Source organism: Thermothelomyces thermophilus, chromosome 1, assembly GCF_000226095.1.
Source record: "Thermothelomyces thermophilus ATCC 42464 chromosome 1, complete sequence".
NCBI lineage: Eukaryota > Fungi > Ascomycota > Sordariomycetes > Sordariales > Chaetomiaceae > Thermothelomyces > Thermothelomyces thermophilus.
The window spans coordinates 5,266,908-5,283,298 of record NC_016472.1 but is presented as its reverse complement, the minus strand read 5'-3'; the positions used below and the strand labels follow the sequence as shown (position 1 = coordinate 5,283,298).

The 16,391-nt window shown below is 56.7% G+C and overlaps 6 protein-coding genes across 6 annotated transcripts; 3 read left to right on the top strand and 3 right to left on the bottom strand.

Annotated features, from left to right (window-relative positions):
• Nucleotides 1-819: 819 nt before the first annotated feature.
• Nucleotides 820-3,546, bottom strand: MYCTH_2296919 (uncharacterized protein). The gene is made up of 2 exons (XM_003659588.1): nt 3,069-3,546; nt 820-2,999 (listed from the first exon to the last, which is right to left on the bottom strand). The coding sequence occupies exons 1-2, from the start codon at nt 3,447-3,449 to the stop codon at nt 1,032-1,034; spliced, it is 2,349 nt and encodes a 782-aa protein (XP_003659636.1). The 5' UTR covers nt 3,450-3,546; the 3' UTR covers nt 820-1,031.
• A 2,754-nt stretch (nt 3,547-6,300) lies between these two features.
• Nucleotides 6,301-7,958, top strand: MYCTH_2107129 (uncharacterized protein; the record flags this gene model as incomplete). Its single annotated transcript, XM_003659587.1, has 4 exons — nt 6,301-6,384; nt 6,433-7,025; nt 7,079-7,369; nt 7,418-7,958. The coding sequence occupies 4 exons, from the start codon at nt 6,301-6,303 to the stop codon at nt 7,956-7,958; spliced, it is 1,509 nt and encodes a 502-aa protein (XP_003659635.1).
• Nucleotides 7,959-8,158: 200 nt separating this feature from the next.
• MYCTH_2296918 (uncharacterized protein) lies at nt 8,159-9,513 on the bottom strand. Its single transcript, XM_003659586.1, has 5 exons — nt 9,225-9,513; nt 8,879-9,040; nt 8,677-8,786; nt 8,480-8,597; nt 8,159-8,399 (listed from the first exon to the last, which is right to left on the bottom strand). The coding sequence occupies exons 1-5, from the start codon at nt 9,256-9,258 to the stop codon at nt 8,338-8,340; spliced, it is 486 nt and encodes a 161-aa protein (XP_003659634.1). The 5' UTR covers nt 9,259-9,513; the 3' UTR covers nt 8,159-8,337.
• Nucleotides 9,514-10,139: 626 nt separating this feature from the next.
• MYCTH_99686 (uncharacterized protein) lies at nt 10,140-12,009 on the top strand (the record flags this gene model as incomplete). Its single annotated transcript, XM_003659585.1, has 3 exons — nt 10,140-10,775; nt 10,859-11,048; nt 11,114-12,009. The coding sequence occupies 3 exons, from the start codon at nt 10,140-10,142 to the stop codon at nt 12,007-12,009; spliced, it is 1,722 nt and encodes a 573-aa protein (XP_003659633.1).
• A 147-nt stretch (nt 12,010-12,156) lies between these two features.
• MYCTH_2123273 (uncharacterized protein) lies at nt 12,157-13,607 on the bottom strand (the record flags this gene model as incomplete). The annotated part of the gene is made up of 4 exons (XM_003659584.1): nt 12,157-12,327; nt 12,395-13,217; nt 13,286-13,372; nt 13,429-13,607. The coding sequence occupies 4 exons, from the start codon at nt 13,605-13,607 to the stop codon at nt 12,157-12,159; spliced, it is 1,260 nt and encodes a 419-aa protein (XP_003659632.1).
• A 432-nt stretch (nt 13,608-14,039) lies between these two features.
• Nucleotides 14,040-16,387, top strand: MYCTH_2296915 (uncharacterized protein). The gene has a single exon (XM_003659583.1). The coding sequence runs from the start codon at nt 14,162-14,164 to the stop codon at nt 16,259-16,261; it is 2,100 nt and encodes a 699-aa protein (XP_003659631.1). The 5' UTR covers nt 14,040-14,161; the 3' UTR covers nt 16,262-16,387.
• Nucleotides 16,388-16,391: the final 4 nt, after the last annotated feature.

Sequence of the window (16,391 nt, the reverse complement as noted above, 5' to 3'; positions counted from 1 at the left end):
CATCCCTATATGTTTTCCTGTGGTGAGGACAAGATGGTCAAGTGCTGGGATCTCGAGACGAACAAGGTGGTGAGTGCAATACAGTCCTTTTCTTTATGTTTTATGTTTTGGCAGACTCTTCGATGCTGATCGGTCGCAGATTCGTCACTACCACGGCCATCTCTCGGGCGTGTACACGCTCAAGCTGCACCCGACCCTCGACGTGCTCGTCACCGGCGGTCGCGACGGCGTCGCCCGCGTCTGGGATATGCGCACGAGGAGCAATGTGCACGTCCTTAGCGGCCACACGGGCACCGTCGCGGACCTAGTCTGCCAGGAAGCCGATCCGCAGGTCATCACCGGCAGCTTGGACTCGACGGTGCGCATGTGGGACCTGGCGGCCGGTAAGACGATGGGTGTCCTGACGCACCACAAAAAGGGCGTGCGCGCGTTGACGACGCACCCTACCGAGTTTACCTTCGCCACGGGAAGTACCGGCAGCATCAAGCAGTGGAAGTGTCCCGAGGGCGCCTTCATGCAGAACTTCGAGGGCCACAACGCGATCATCAATACGCTGTCGGTGAACGACCAGAACGTGCTCTTTTCGGGAGGAGATAACGGGTCGATGAGCTTCTGGGACTGGAAGTCGGGGTACCGGTTCCAGGCCTTGGATACCACGGCGCAGCCCGGCTCGCTGGATGCCGAGGCAGGGGTGATGAGTTCGACCTTCGACAAGTCTGGCGCAAGATTGATATGTGGCGAGGCTGACAAGACAAGTAAGTGTCTACTCTATTCCTGTGCCCTTTTTTTCATGAAGGATGGGGTGTTAACAACAGACAGTCAAAATCTGGAAGGAGGATCCCGATGCCACACCAGAAACACATCCTATTGACTGGAAGCCGACACTGGCAAGAAGGAAGTATTAGGGAGTTGGGGCTGCCGCGGGCTAATGATGATTACACATTGTGTCGCATTGCGTCCATGGGGGGGAGGGAGGGCCGGATGAAATGACGCTTTCTTTTCCTGGTCTAATGCTGGTGTATGGGGTATCTCTACAAAATCACACCAAGTTCCTTGATTTCCGGATCATCCCGGAATGCCAACTTCACGTCCTCATCCCCAACTGCCAAGCGCATCTTGCTCGGCCGCTCAGGCCTGTGTGCCTCCAAGTTGATTATGCCAGCTCCAGTCAGGTCAACGGCTGCGGCGCCCAGCCCGGCCGGACGAACTAGCTGCGAGACGTTCTTCGTCCGAGCGGGGCCCATGAACCCTGGATCTGTTCCCGCCCCGTTCGTAATGATGCCGCATGCTTTCCGGTCGAGCAGCGTCAACGGCCGGCTCTCGCCCGCGAGCTTGAGCGTCCGCTGCATCTCCTCGAGCACATCGCCAAATGTGGTCTCAGCCAGCCCTGTCCGCTGTGTGCGCAGCAGGAGCGCGGTCAGCAGCAGTCGCGACGCAAACGGGAGCGACCGCAGGTACTGCTGTAGCGGGTTGCTAGTCGCCTCGCTGATGGCCCGACGGACCGTCTCGATCGTCACTCTTCCGGCAGCGCTCCTCATCTTCTTCTTCTTCATACTGGGCGTCTGCCCCTCTTTTTCTTTCTCCTGCTCCTCCTCCTCCTCCTGCTGCTTCCCCCCCTTCCGCCCTTTCCTGCTTGGCGTGTCCGGCGGCGCTCCAGCAGCGCCATCGTCGCCTTCGTCCCTCGCCTTCGCGTCCGCCTCGGCCAACTCGACCGCCCGCCTACAGATATCTAGCGCTCGCCTGGCGTCGCCGCTCACCGCGGCCACCTTCCTCGCCGCAAACTGCACCGCGTCCGGGTCCACGATGTCCCCGGGCACACCCTCCAACCGACTCTGCACGATCCGCATCAGCTGCTCGTGGTTGTACCCGGGGAAGGTGATGCGGGTGAGCCCCAGGCGGGAGCTGATCTTGTTGCTCAGCGTCCTCTCGGGCAGGTCCATGGTGTTGGCCACGGCCAGGACGATGAGGCGGCTGTGGCGCAGGCCGGGCCAGTTAAAGAAGTTGTACATGACGCCCTGGTTCTTGGTGACGAGCTGGTCGAGCTCGTCCATGAGCACGACGCAGGGCACGCGGCGGGGCGACGGGTGGCTGAACTCGCGCTCGAGCAGGTCGAGCGCCTGGGCGGGCGAGACGCGCTGGCCCTTGAGCGCCTCCCAGAGGAGCGCGTACGACTGGTGCGGGTCCGCGATCTTCATGCCGTTGATCTCGACAAAGATGAAGTCGTCGAGCTCGTCGGCGCGCACGGCCGCGTCCAGGTGCGCCACCACCTCGCGCACCGTCGCCGTCTTGCCCGTCCCCGGGGTTCCCGAGATGTAGATGCAGGTGCCGGCGCCGTCGGTGATGGCCGCCTCGAGGTGCGAGTACACGAGGCTGAACTCGGCCTCGCGGCAGGGAAGGCTGGCGGGCACCGAGGCCACGTGGAGCTGGCTGCGTGCGAGCTGGTAAGGGGACGCGAGGACGTGCTGCGGCGACAGGACGCGGGTGGCCAGAGGGGTGAACTCGAGGTGCTTCTTGACGAGGACGCGGCGGTGCGACGAAGGGGTCGTCGGCTTGCTGCCGGGGCCGGGCTTGCGCCTGCTGCCGGGCGTGACGGCCCCGTCCCGGGTGCGGGCCCTCTTCGGGGTGCGCGGCGTCCCGGGGGCGTACTCGCCTTCGCGGTCGTCGTCTGCCTCCTGCTTATAGTCCTGGTCCGTGGGTTCGTCTCTGGTCTGTTTCCGCCTGCGAGTTGCCTTGGTGTTCTTGCGGACCATCTCCTGGAGGCTGTCGATGTCGCCCCTCCCGCGGTAGATCTCCTCCCAGACGAACTCTTCGGTGTAGGTGCACGTTCGCGTGTTGCAGCCGCGGCGGCAGATGAACACCTTGCCGTACTCGGGTGCCTTGCGCGGCACCTTGCCGGACGGGTACTTGGCCTTGAACGCAGCCTCGGACATGATGTGTGCCTTCCCGTTCACCGTTGTCAGGGGGTTGACATCGAACGCAGTGGTGATGTATAGCTCGTTCTATCGTTTGGGGTAGAAGTCTGTCAGCCGGGTCCCTTTGATGTTTCCTCGGAGTTGCCCGCCACCCACTTCGAGATAATCGGTCCTCTTCTTGAGGCTGCGGATCTCCTGCGGGGACGAGAACCACATGAAGTTCGCCGCCTTCTCGCCGTCTTCGTCGACCTGGAAGTCGCATATTATGCCGACCCAGGCTTCATTGAAGCTGTCGGCCTTCAGTAGCACTGTGTCCCCCAGATAGCACTCGAACTTGCCCATGCGAGCGCCGATGATCTGGGGTTCGTGTACTGTTGACCGCTTTCGTTTCCGCCCATTTTCTTCCGCAGCCTCCTCTTCCCCGGCTTCCTTCTCGTAAATCCACTCCCACGGGTAGTCGTCGGTGCCGAGCTCGTCGTCGGAATCTTCCCTGGCCACGCCCGGGAGATGGCGCGTTGCTCGGGCCGGCCGAGGCATCTCAAGCTCGCATAGGTCGGCAAAAATGTGCAACCCTGCCAAAGATGAAAAGCTTCGGTATTGCAGGGCAGCGGCCTGTTCGTATGCTCTGTGTCTGTTGAGCTTGAATGCAGTGGTCAAGCAATTGAGTGTTAGCGCGACGCGCCCCAGGCGCGTTTTTGCGCGTCAGATCAATTAACAACCCTTGTCCCTAGCAACGGCAAGAACGGCTCGTGGGACCCCCGGAAACGCTTACACCCGCCACATCATGCCAGCAAAATGATATGCAAAACAGAAACTCCAGGAGGCTGTCAGCTATGGTGACCTCAAGAGTCCTTTTGTTTGTCCTCAAAATGGAGTTGATTTTATCTTTCCTCCCCTCTATTAACCCCCCCTAGTCTTGTTCGAATGGTCTCAGACGGCAATTCGATACCCTAACCCTCAGTTGATGTAAAGACAAAAATAGGGGCAAAAGACCACAAAGGCACCTGCCGGCCATATGCAGCGGCTCCCTCCCTAGCTTAGAGAGCGCAGCTTCTACGACTGCTCGCACATCACCATAATCTTGATTATCGGAGAAACTTGACGGTCCGCTCCTCTAGGCCAGCATCACTTGTTTCAGACTGTTTCTCGCCAACGCCCCCCAACTAGATCGACAGCCGCAAATCAGATAGCCGAGGGCAACAGGATCTAGGAAACAAAGATAGTCAAGCTTCAAGTGCTCCCAAGGGAGTCGATTGGGTTTCAGCCAAAAGGCCAATTCAGCGGAGCACAATACCGGAGCACCGTCTTGCAGGCTATTAGGGGTACCTTAACGCGGCATTGTATGTACACTACAGCTGGAGGGCTGTGGGAAGTCGACTGGGCAGTATTGTCATGGCCAGCATGATCAGATCAGTCAAACTCTGCTTCCAAGACAAGAAGTCGGAGAACTGTAACAGAAATGTCTAATCAAAGCCCGGGTTGCTAGTGCTGAGTGCGCTATGCTGACGCAGCCTACGGGTCGTAAAAGAACAGTTAGGCGTATGTTGGTATGCCAGAGAGTGATGGTTCTAGTCCAAGAGGCAGAGATACGGTAGAGGAAGCAAGCCGCCGTTAGCCGTCAACCGCTGAGTTCTCAAAAACCCACGACCGCTTATACTTTGAGCGGAAACATCCCCGTTTGTGTCAAATAAGCGGTTTAGTAGCCTTAACCTGAAGACAAGCTGTTCATTTCCTGCTTACAGCCCTGAAGGTGCTTTACAGCATGGGCCCTGCCTTCCCCTGAATCAGAGAGCAACCCTCCTAGCTCCATAAGCTGTGATTCTACCGCTCAAGAAAAGGATGGTTTAAAGAAATAAGCAGCTCGTCGTTTGTAAACCAAAGGGAAACAGGTTATGACTGTGAGCAGATTTGTCCCAGCTTGTGGAACTCCGGTATGCGCAGCTAACTGAGGTGAACCCGGGTGGGGAGGTTCAAGCCCGCCGGAGTCGCGGCGACCATCAGGCCCTCATCGGCCCAAAATCCCACCTTGTCTTGGTACGCCTCCTTTAATTTTCCTTCAGTTTACTTACTATTTTTGGACCTCCGTCATCCGAGACTCTCCCTCAACTCACCTGTTTCCTAATTTGTTTTAAGAAATTGTTTATCTCCGGCTCTCGCCTCGTGAGTTTCGTCCGACGAGGCTACAAGGGCAGAGCCAAGGCTCTTGGATTGATAGCAGCTAGCTAGAGATGTTACTCCTCTTGCTCTATTATCTTCGTCCGCTGTCTCTATGGTGCCCTTTTTCTTAAACATGACCACCTCCGTTCCCAACTCCTTTCCTCGAGGATGTGGGATTTGGAGAAGCAGCTATACTAAATAGAGCCATGGCATCTGGGTCGCTCATCTTTCTTCTTGGGACGCACAAGACGTGTATGCTGCAGTCCTCAACAATACTACGGTCAAGGCCGTCTTTTCCCTCGTGGCAGTCATGGACCTCAAAAGCTACCTAAAATTCGACCTCCAGACCGCATTCTTTGATGCGGACGTTCCCGGCGGCGTTGACTATTTTGTGAAGCAGGAGCATGGCCGCTACTGCTATTGCCCCATCGGTCCCTCCGCTTTCTTCACCACCACCGATGAATCTCTCTCCCCTCGGCTTCCCCTTCAACCAAGTAGGGTCTCAACCTAAAGAGACTCTGACACTTGGCTCAAACACCCATTCACCTGCATGATCTGCCTTAGGCGTTTTATAATACATCTTTGATGATCAGTTGCCCTCTGTATCGTTTAGGAGCTCTAAAGGTTGGGGCCATGAGGTTGTTTCCTGACCGATGGCTCTGCAAGGCGCCCCTTCCCGAGCGTTTTTCCTCCAATGCTGGTGGAGGTAGTGCTTTGGGTCTTTCAGGAAGGCACGATGCACAAACCAACTGCAAGTACCCGCGCAGTTGTTGCTCGGTAACTTCCCTCGTGGCCGCAGTTGGCTGATCTAGCGGAGCCCCTTTCGGAAATTTCCTACTTGTTCCCCTCTTTGCTCCTTCCCTTTTTTTCTTGCTCTTCGCCGCGACTCAAGTTAATAAATCTCAGAATTACAGTGGTTCGTATCTCTGGCAGCCTCTTGACTCCTTCAGCTTGTTGATTTGGTCTGACTTCCTGGGTAGCTGCCTGGTATCTGTTCTCAGCGATCCACGGTGCAACGTATTCCCAATCGTTGCCGTCAGGTATGCGCGTTCTGTTCTGCTTCTCCTTTCATCATATCCCTTGCTCTCCATCTCTCACATATTCTCTCCAATTACCAACTCTTCAAAGGGACTCTTCATCTCAGGCTACGGTGCCCGAGTTCCTGCCTGTTCCAAAGCAGACTAACCAGGCCCTACCATTAGGGTCAAACGATCAACACAACTCTCTGACGATGGAGTATATCAGAAAGAGGAAGGTACTTACCGCAGGGGCCGATCAGGTCTTCAAGGAACAGAGCCCGAATCTGAGCGTCACTGTAAGTTGGGCTGCGCTTCCTAGTCGATGTTATATTTAACAATTTCAGGTTCACGTTTCGTGGCCGGCGCCTATGCGCGGCTTCAAGGACATCGATCCCTCCGATGTAGATGTTGCAGCCCTGCTTAATCGCCTTGCGCGAGAGCACAAGGCCGCAATTGCGGCAGAAGAAATCGGCTCAAACATTTTTGTCACGGTCAAGGCAACCAATCGAGCAAAGGCTCAAGAAGTTATTGGCTACCTTCGCAGCCAGCTTCTATACCGACCGGGCGAAGACAGCGTGTGGCGTGCCCGTCTCTTGGTCTACCCACCCAGCGACAGCTGGCCGTCCATCGTGGCGGCCCTCCAAACCAGGGAGGGGACCACTGGCCGACGCATCACCGCTTTAACATCCCAACCCCTTGGATTTGTTGACACGAGCATTTATCCAACAAAGGCCGAGTACAAAGAGAATTTGACAGCTGCCTTGAACCAGACTGCTGAATTCTTGCGCAACAATCCCAACGGCATGCGCATGAAAGTACAGTTTGGTTCTCTCATTGTCAACGAGTGGACAAAAGACAAGACCGAGTACACATTAGAAGAGTTACTGCGCCTGATAAATCGTGTTGGGACGAGAGGCACTGCACGGATGCTAGACACGTAAGAACACACATATCACCTCCAAAAGAGCAGAAATACTGATTAGTCGTCAGGGTCAGCGAGACTGCTGCTAAGGCCCTCGTCAATTGTCTAATCCCATCTAACGCGGAGTTACCTGAGTTCACGAGAGACTATCTCGAAAGCGGCGACCCAGATCGCATATTCTCCATCATCTTACAAACGAAGAACCTCAATGTCGAGTCGAATATCGAGCTGGTAGACGGTCAGCAGGAAAAATTCAAGAATGTCAAGCGAGCTCGACAGTACACCTTGGGTCCGTTGGCAATTCGTCAGCTTGAGAAGCAGTATAGGGCGGCGGAGGTTATCACGATTTGTCCGGAGAGGTTAGCGAGTTGTAATTGTTTACAGGCTTACACTGACAATGATTGTAGCTTTTACGACTGGGGTTTCAAGATTCGCAAAGACGCGGCAGAGCAGGATGCTAGGCCTTCTGCTCCGTTTAAAGTTGAGGAGTTGCAGCAGAGTGTCAAGTTCACAGGGGAGTCACTCCAAGAGGGTTTCCCCAACATGGACATCTCGGAACCCTTTCTGAAACACAACGAAATCCAAGCGGTTTACGGCACGACCATCCTACGGTACAATCTTAGCATGCACTACTCGTTGGACATCAAATTTGTCCATCAGTGGCGACCCAAGACACCGGGTCAGAAGACGCTCCCAACCATGGCAACGACGGCGACTGTCTTGCTGTACGGCGATGACTGGGACTTCCAGTTACGTGCAGGTGTGCCAGTCCCTCGCGACTGGAATGACAGCTTCGTAGCTCAGTTTTTGCAGCAGTCACCCGACGATCAAGGTCCCAGGGGCATGACGGGAGAGCCCATGAATCATCTCCTTGGATGGGTCGAGTGGATTCAGAAGGCACTCGACAGTGGTTTCGAACAGGACAAAGTTATAGGCAACAGTGCCTGAATGTTGCTAGTTGCGATTGGAGTGTACTGGTAAGGGAGGTGAGAAGGGGGGGGTTGTAGCATTGATGATCTGTTATTGCCTCTTCATCCTGACACGGGATGAAACTGCTTTTAGAGTAGAAGGGAGCTTATTGCCCTGCTGTGTTAGGGTCATCAATGGGAGTTACAGATGGAGTTGGGTTGGCAGGCTGGAATGGTTTGGGGCGTAATGTAACATCAGAGGTGTCTATTGACCTGCCTGGGTTCCAAGAACACATGGAACACAACTGATGACATTCACTCGGTGAAACAATATGGAGAGGTCTTTTTGCGGGAGATTATGCGGGAGATTATCCTTATCAATAAGTTTCCACCCGTACCCTTGTCTTCGTATGGCCGTGCTATGACGATGCTGGTGCTGCTGCGCCTGAACTTCCTTGTGCCAACACCTTTTGCCGTAGAACTGAAAAAGCGAAAGTGTCAGGCGAAACTTGCCAGGAAGGAAGCGCAGATGATGGGAACATGGGAGAGGAACAAACCAACCTTCTTCCACAACGCGCAGGTTGTTTGTCTTGGCCTGCACGATTCCTTCTAGCCCTTGGATATTGCCAGCAAGTTCCTTGACCTTGGCTTCGTAGAACTCTGCGGCAGATTTGGTGTCCTGTAGGGAAAGGGGTCAGTAAGTGCTGCAGGAGGGATAGTGGCGTCAAGAGGAGAAGGGGACATGGGATGAGCGGAACCTTCTCGACGTAAAAGCCCGTCCCAACGTCGACGAGCACCCGATCCGGGTCGGCAATCCGGCCCTTGACGTAGAGCGAGTTGGTGAGGGGGACGAGGATGGACTTGTCCTCTGCCGGAGCTTGTTAGCCGGCCACCCAAGGGCAAAGGACCAAGAGAGAGAGAGAGAGAGAGGCGAGAGAGTGGTGCATGAGGGTGACTTGCTGTCCAGAGAGGAGGAGCCCGACTTGACTATCCGCAGGCACTCCTTGAACTTTGCTTGGGCCGCGGCAAGCTGGGCATATGAGCTTGAGAGATGCTCGACTTCGCCATCGAGCTGCTTCTTGACGGCACTCAGCTGCTGGGCGCTGAGGGTGTTGAGGTCAACTGGAGGAGCGTATATTAGCACATGAGGGTTTGGCTGAGTTGAATCAAACAGGGGAGGTGTGTGTGTGTATGTGCATTCGTGGATGAATGCCATGGTGGAGTCGGGGTACCATGTCTGGTCCCGTCAAAGAGCTGGGCTTGGGAATGAAGGAAGAAAAGGGAAAAAAAGAAAAAAGAAACTGACCTGCCTCTCCTTGTTGTTGACCGCGGCTGGCCATACTGGTATTTGCTTGACTCGAAGAGTTTAGGACTGGAGATAAGTGGCAGTGTACTCTGGGACTCGAAAACACCACCGCAGTCGCAGCCAAAACTCAGTCAGGATCCTTCTCAAGAAAGCATGCGCTGTGCCCCGCTAAGGACCGCCGCGGTGTCTGTGTGAGCACAGTAAGATATGGTCGGTAACGAAGGAATAATGGTGGGGTCCAAAGAAGCTGCTCTGCGTTGCGGGGTTCTTGCACCCAGCTAACTGAGGTCACCATTGCACAGTTCTACGCAGTTAAGAACTCCACATTCAATGAGGATGTGCAGAAACCGAGAAGACAATGATCTCAGTATGCAGTTAAACGAGTTCTACCAGGCCAGAGCTCTTTGTCTTTAATCGGACTTGGGGAGGCAAACTGACTTTCGTTAACTGGATAGATGAATTCTCTCATGATACGATGGAACCTTCCAACCATTCCATGTTGTTCTGCAAAGGTGAGAACACACAAGGAAAAGGCTTTAGGGGCCATGAAATATGTGAACCTGGTATTCGATCACTAAAAGTGACATTCCCGCAGGAAGAGCTCAGCAACGAAATTGTTCCTACAGCCACAGAAGACAACGCGGCTGCTCACACTTGATCTTGCTGACTGCGATCAACTCGCGAGTCTGCCTTACCTTCTTCATCTCATCCTGAAAGTCCTACCAAGAGTCAGTCCTACAAAATAATCTCGGTTCCAACGTGGACTTTAAAGCACCGCCAAAGCCCACCCGTGGGCGTTTCGTAGCCTCATTATTTATTGGCTGTCGTCACTATCATCATCATCATCATCATCGGTTCACACCACCCAACGCCAGTCCCCCCCCCAAGACGATCACAACCTCACGCCCACCAATCATGGCCCAGGCACTCCCTCCAGGCGTCCGCATTCACAATGACCCAAGCTCCCCTAAGCGCCGCTCCCTCCGCGCGACCCGGGCCTTCAGCCCGGGCAGCACCATAGCAACCTTTTCCAACCCCCTCCTGGCCCTGCCGGACGGCGCGACCATGCGCACGACCTGCAATTACTGCCTCCGCACCACAGCCCCGAGCCCGAGCCCGAGCCAGTCCGCGGCAACCCCTCCGGCCTTCAAGGCGTGCACGGCCTGCAAGGCGGCCGTCTACTGCGGGCCGGCGTGCCAGCGCGCCCACTGGAAGGCGGCGCACAAGGCCGAGTGCAAGATGTTTGCGCGGGTGCGCGAGCAGGCCGGCAAGGACTGGCTGCCGACGCCGGTGAGGGCCGTGGCGCAGGTGCTGCTGACCCTCCAGCAGGGCAAGAGCGGCGGCGGCGGCCGGGAGGCCGAGATGAGGCGGGCCTTCATCGGTAGCGCGGACGGGGAGGAGGAGGACGGTCTGGAGGGGAACGTGGAGGGGTTCAAGAAGGACGGGGAGGTCTGGAAGGACATGGAGCTGCAGGCTACGGCGGCGGTGGTGTACGCCGGCTTGCTGCAGGGGGAGGAGGTGCTGGAGAAGGCGAGGGAGATTTTATGCAAGGTGGGCTCGGTTTTTTTTTTCTTTTTTTTTTTTTGCCTTCGATCCCGGAATGCACCCGGCCGTTGCTGACACCAGAGACCCAGATACAAACAAATGCCTTTAACCGCTTGGACGCGGACACGGGTATGGCCGGGATCTTCCTCGATGTCGGGTTGGCCATGGTCAACCACTCGTGCGTGCCAAACGCTTTCATAGGGTTTGATAAGAGGACGGCCATTTTGAGGGCGGAGAGGCCGATTCAAGAAGGCGAGGAGATCACCATCTCATACATTGGTACGTATCTATTTCTCGGAAGTCTCATTCATCGCCCCTGATAAGGGTTCTAATGCCGTTTCTAGACAACACCCTGCCCAAGGCGGCGCGATACGAGGCACTCAGGCTGTACCACTTCCAATGCGACTGCGTCCGCTGCAAGGACGACCTTGACGTCTATGAGGTGTGCCAGTCATCCCCCGTCATTCCCCTCAACTCCTTCAGCCTCCATCCGGACCTTGCAAAATTGCGAGATCCACCTGGCGATCGGGCGAAGGTGTCCAAGGCAGAGATGGAGGTTATCCACAAGAAATGGCAGGCTCTTGCCAAGCCGGACGGCGATGACGAGGAAAGCCATTTGAAGCTGGCCCGGGAGCGGTGGAAGGTGTGCCGGCCGCTGATCGAGGCCAGAATGTGGGCCGCAGAGCCGTTGCCCACAACGATTCTGCAGCTGGCCACAACCTGGCAAACTAGCTACAAGAAGGTCGTCTACGCCCTACCGCTGTTCTGTTTCCTCAGCACCGAGTGCGACCCCTACAAGTTCGTAGCGCCATTCATGCCGTGGAGGATCAAGAACATCGTGGCCGTCGTGAAGTTGCTCGCCGTGACTGGCGAGTTGACGGCGAGCGGTGCGTTAGCAACACGGTGTTCTCATGAAGCCCTGGTGGGAACCCTGGCAACGGCAGATCAGGTCAGCATATGCGAAGCCCTTCTCCGCCTCGCCGTCCACCATGGCGCTAGCAGCGTGTCAGACGATTGGGAGGTGTTCACCCAAGCAAAGTCGATGCTGGAAGACGTCGAGAGCCTGGAGGGCCGTGAGCAAGAGTCAAACATGCTTCGAACTTGGGTAGAGGACCCCGAGGACCCTAGAGGCGCTGCCTTCTTTGAGAATCAAGTGCTCCGGCCCATCCAGACGCTTTCAACCTTTGCGGTTGAGATTCTCGAGTCAACGCTTGACGGAGGGAGCCTTGTGAAGAAATAGGGAAAGTCGTACACCGGCAGCATCAGGGTTCTCCAACACCAGCCGACTTGTCTCTGGGAGCATTTGGCGTCCAGCCAGACGGCGAAGTTATCCCTCGTTTCGCCGATACTGGCCCATACGTGCTGCTCTCTGGAGCAATCCTTTGATTTACGGCACTCGGTGGTACAACCGACTCTTCAGACGTCGTCGGATACCGTCGATCTGCATGGCTTGAGCATTCGAGGGAGGACGCAGATCTCTGGGGGATGGGTTGGAGGTCTGGGGATGCACCTCGTTTCCGCAAGCGAGGAAGGGCATCAGATTGCCCCGGAACTGCGCCTGAGACAACCGAACGTGTCGCCCAACGTTCGCCCGGGGCTTGCTTGCTTGCCTCTGCTCGCTCAACTCTTCCTTTCAGCATCTCAAGCTCCATCTTCAGAGTCTCGACCTGGTTGGCCCGGTTGCCAATTTTGGCAATGCTGCTCGTGATAACCTCTAGCTCCCGGGACGGGAACGGGAATGCAGAGTTTGTTTGTACCGTCTCGTAAGCTCGAATCTCGTTCATCTGTTGCCGCAATTCTGCCATTCCGGCACGAATATTCGCCATTTCTTGCGCATGTTCTGCAGCGGGGACGGTACTCCCGATCGTTGACTTCGAGTTTTCTATTACTTCTTGGTGCTGGCAGAGCTCCAGCCAGATCTGGTCCGTGTCAATCTTGAATTGAGCATCCATTGCGGCGAGCTGCTCTCCCAGTCTCCCGACGGCAGCGGTCGCTAAGGTCACTCGGTCACCGAGCGCGGCAAGGGCATTAGGGTCGTGCGCCACTGTCGGAACCTTGCTCAGCTCATCCTGTACTGTTCTAAGATCCTGCTGGAGCCCGCCGATGTCCCGGTGGAGGCCGAGCATGGCGTCGCTCAGCTTTCCTACTTCGTACTGAATGCGGTTCGCACGCTTGTCCAATGCCGAAACAATCCTGAAGCCGTTGCTGTCGATGCGCCTGATGTCCTCTCTTTGGCTGCGGAGATCAAGTTGCAGTTGTCGCAACTCCCGGATCCCTGGATAACCCGAAGTGAAACCTCCGGGTGACTCCTGTGGCGGATTTTGGAACCTTTCCCCATTCGCCTTTGAGGGCTCATTGACGACGAGGATGCGCTGAATGTTGAATTTGATCCCTTTGCCGTCACTGTTTAGCAGTTCTACGGACGCCAGCCGAAGTAGAAGCTGGTTCCTAGGGTAACAATGTGTCAATACACGGTATATTCGGGCATCCGGGGCTCTAGGTATGATGCAGCGTACTTGTCCAGCACGTGGTTTACGGGTGTCTGAACACACCTAAGGCCAAGGAGGGCATTGCAGCTTGTGCAGACAACGTCTTGTAGATGACTAGACCGCAAGATTAGAATCAATACACGTTGGGTCCGAAGAATGAGAAGACTGACCATTCATCCACCAACGTTCCTCGCCCACCGATGCGAATCGCGCCTTGAGGGTGAATGGCAAGGTCATCTTCGGGCTCGATGACCGGGCTAAAGTAACCCTTCCCGATCTGCGTCCAGAGATTCGCCAACCGCCCGATCGGGGCATCGCACTTTTTGCACTCGCAAAACACTGTCTCCATGGCGGGAGGTTTGGAAACGGAAACATACACCTATTGCAGAGCCATCCCAAGGCAGTAGAGATTGCGGATGGAATGCACTCAGAATTGTGCGCAGAATCACAAAGTGTCATTAGTTATCATTTTTCAGGCTTGAATGAACGGATGGATGCCTGAGATTCCGTTGGGCACTTTGAGCCTTAGTTAATTAGTTAACCATTGCGCCTGCCATCCGATTGACTTCTTCAGGTCAGGCACCTAGAACAGCATTGTCAGCATTGTCAGCACGCAGTTTGAATCGAGGCAGGGTGTAATTCCCTCTATGGCAGCCATCAAGGTTCTTCCCCCAAAAGCAGTTTAGCGCAACCGTTCCTTATCGCTCCTCCACACGGGGCTTGGCATGCTGCAGTTTTGGTCTGGGCCCGATAAAACTTCCCATTTTCGCCTGCTCCAGCATTTGCATCTCTCTTGATCGCGCCGTGCGTAATTCAGCCCACGGCCGACCCGCGCAGACGTGCTGCGCCGTTGCCATGGGGAAGAACAGGAAGAACAGATCGAGTCGCGGCATTGCCGCCGCCATGGCGACCCTTGCAACTACCAGCGGCGAGGGCGAAGCTGTCGGTGTTCTCGAAAGCGCCCAGACCGTCGCCGGAAACGCGGCCGCCGACTCGCTTGAATCTCCGCCGACATCCAAAGAATCCGCTGGTAGTCTCAAAAGGGCGAGCCCTCACGATGCCAACGACGACGAAGACGACGGATGGCAGACAATCGAGCGCGGTCGACCGGTGAAGAAGCACAAGAAAGTTCCTGGCCCCGGGTCGAGCCGGTACCCGGGCATCCACTTCTCACATCATGCAAGGCTTCAGTCAAAGATTGGTGTCTCGTCGCTTCGTGACCTTATTCTGTACATCTTTGCCGACGGTCCGGCTCCTCAATGGGTCTCGGTCAAGCACCGGCCAGAGTTCAGGAAGATCGTCACCATCATGGTGCCCGGTCTCGAAGAAGCCATGTTCAAGAAGGGCGTCGACTTCTCCAGCTACAGCAATCTCACGCCAGATCAAGCGATCGACCGGGTTGCCACCTCTCCAGATGACTACTATCCTCGCGAGCTCAAGAAGGAGGCCCTGCCCGAAGCGCTACAACTGTTCGCGGACATGTTCCCCCATCTCTGGCCAGTGAAGGCACCAGGCGATGACAAGTACGCCAAGCTACATTCTCCCGTGCAGTCTATGCTCACCGTCCCTCTCAATAAGGACAAAAAGAGCGGAGTGAAGCCGGTTGTCGACCCTCAAGGTTGGAAAGATGTGAGGACGAGGATCACGGAATTCTTGGCGACGCCAGAGGAGCTGATGGAGAATGGCTTCCCGAAACACCCGGCCATGCTCCAGGGGCAACAGAAGGAGACTTTCAAGGACCCAGACGGCTGGGTGCATACAAGAGTCGATAATCTCGAAGATGGCGATGTTCCCGAGGCTGAGATCGAGCAGGGCAGCATCACGGCGGGCCGGCGGGTTTTGGCTCTCGATTGCGAAATGTGCATGACAGGAGAGAGCGAGTATTCTCTCACTAGGATAAGCTTGGTATCCTGGGACGGCGAGGTTGTCCTTGACGAGCTTGTCAAGCCAGACAAGCCCATCGTCGACTACGTGACTCGGTTTTCCGGCATCACCAAGGAGATGCTCGACCCCGTCACCACTACCTTGGGAGATATCCAGGCGCGGCTGCTCGACATACTCGACCCGCGCACAATCCTTGTAGGCCACTCGCTCGAGTCGGACCTGAAGGCGATACGGCTGGCTCATCCTTTCATCGTCGACACCTCCATTCTCTTCCCCCACCCCCGCGGTCCCCCGCTCAAGTCCTCTCTCAAGTACCTGGCCCTCAAGTACCTCAACCGTGAGGTCCAGAAGGGCGGTGGGACGGTCCACGGGCACGACAGCATCGAGGATGCCAAGACCTGTCTGGACTTGGTCAAGAAGAAGTGCGAGAAAGGCAAGGCCTGGGCGTCCGGCGACGTGCAGGGCGAGAATCTCTTCAAGCGCCTTGCCCGCGCCGGGACCGCCTACCGCGCGACGGCCGGGCCCGAAGCCACCGGGGGTCTCCCGGTAGGCAAGACCAGCGCGGCGATCGACTGGGGCGACGCCACCAGGAGCGCCTGCAACGCCGCGACGGTGACCATATCGTGCAACTCGGACGCCGAGGTCGAGGCGGGCGTTATCCGCGCCGTCAAGGGCGACCCGGACGGCCTCGAGGTCCCCGGCGGCGGCGTCGACTTCGTCTGGGCACGCATGCGCGAGCTCGAGGCCCTGCAGGGGTGGTGGAACCGCAACAAGCTGTCCCCCGACGCGTCCGCCGCCAGCGGGCCCCCGCCCCTCCCGACCGGCGAGGGAGGGGAGACCATGACGCTCGAAGAATGTCTCGCCGGCCTCGCCCGGCGCCTCAAGCGCATCCACGACGCCCTCCCGCCCTGCACGGCGCTCATCGTCTTCAGCGGCACCGGCGACCCGCGCGAGATGAGCCGGCTGCAGGCGGTGCAGGCGCAGTTCCGCCGCGAGTACAACACGCCCGGGTCCAAGTGGGACCAGCTGAGCGTGCAGTGGACCGACAAGGAGGACCAGGCGCTGCGGCGGGCCGTGCGCGCCGCCCGCTGCGGCATCGGCTTCATCGGCGTCAAATAGGGCTGGCGGCCACCCGCGTGGTTCGAGTACCGGCTGTGGCGGGCTAGGGTGTGGTCGCGGTGGTCTCGAATTGCGCTGCGCGGGTGGGCTGGGAGGCTGCTGCGTTACTTTTAGAACAGAAAAAGAAACA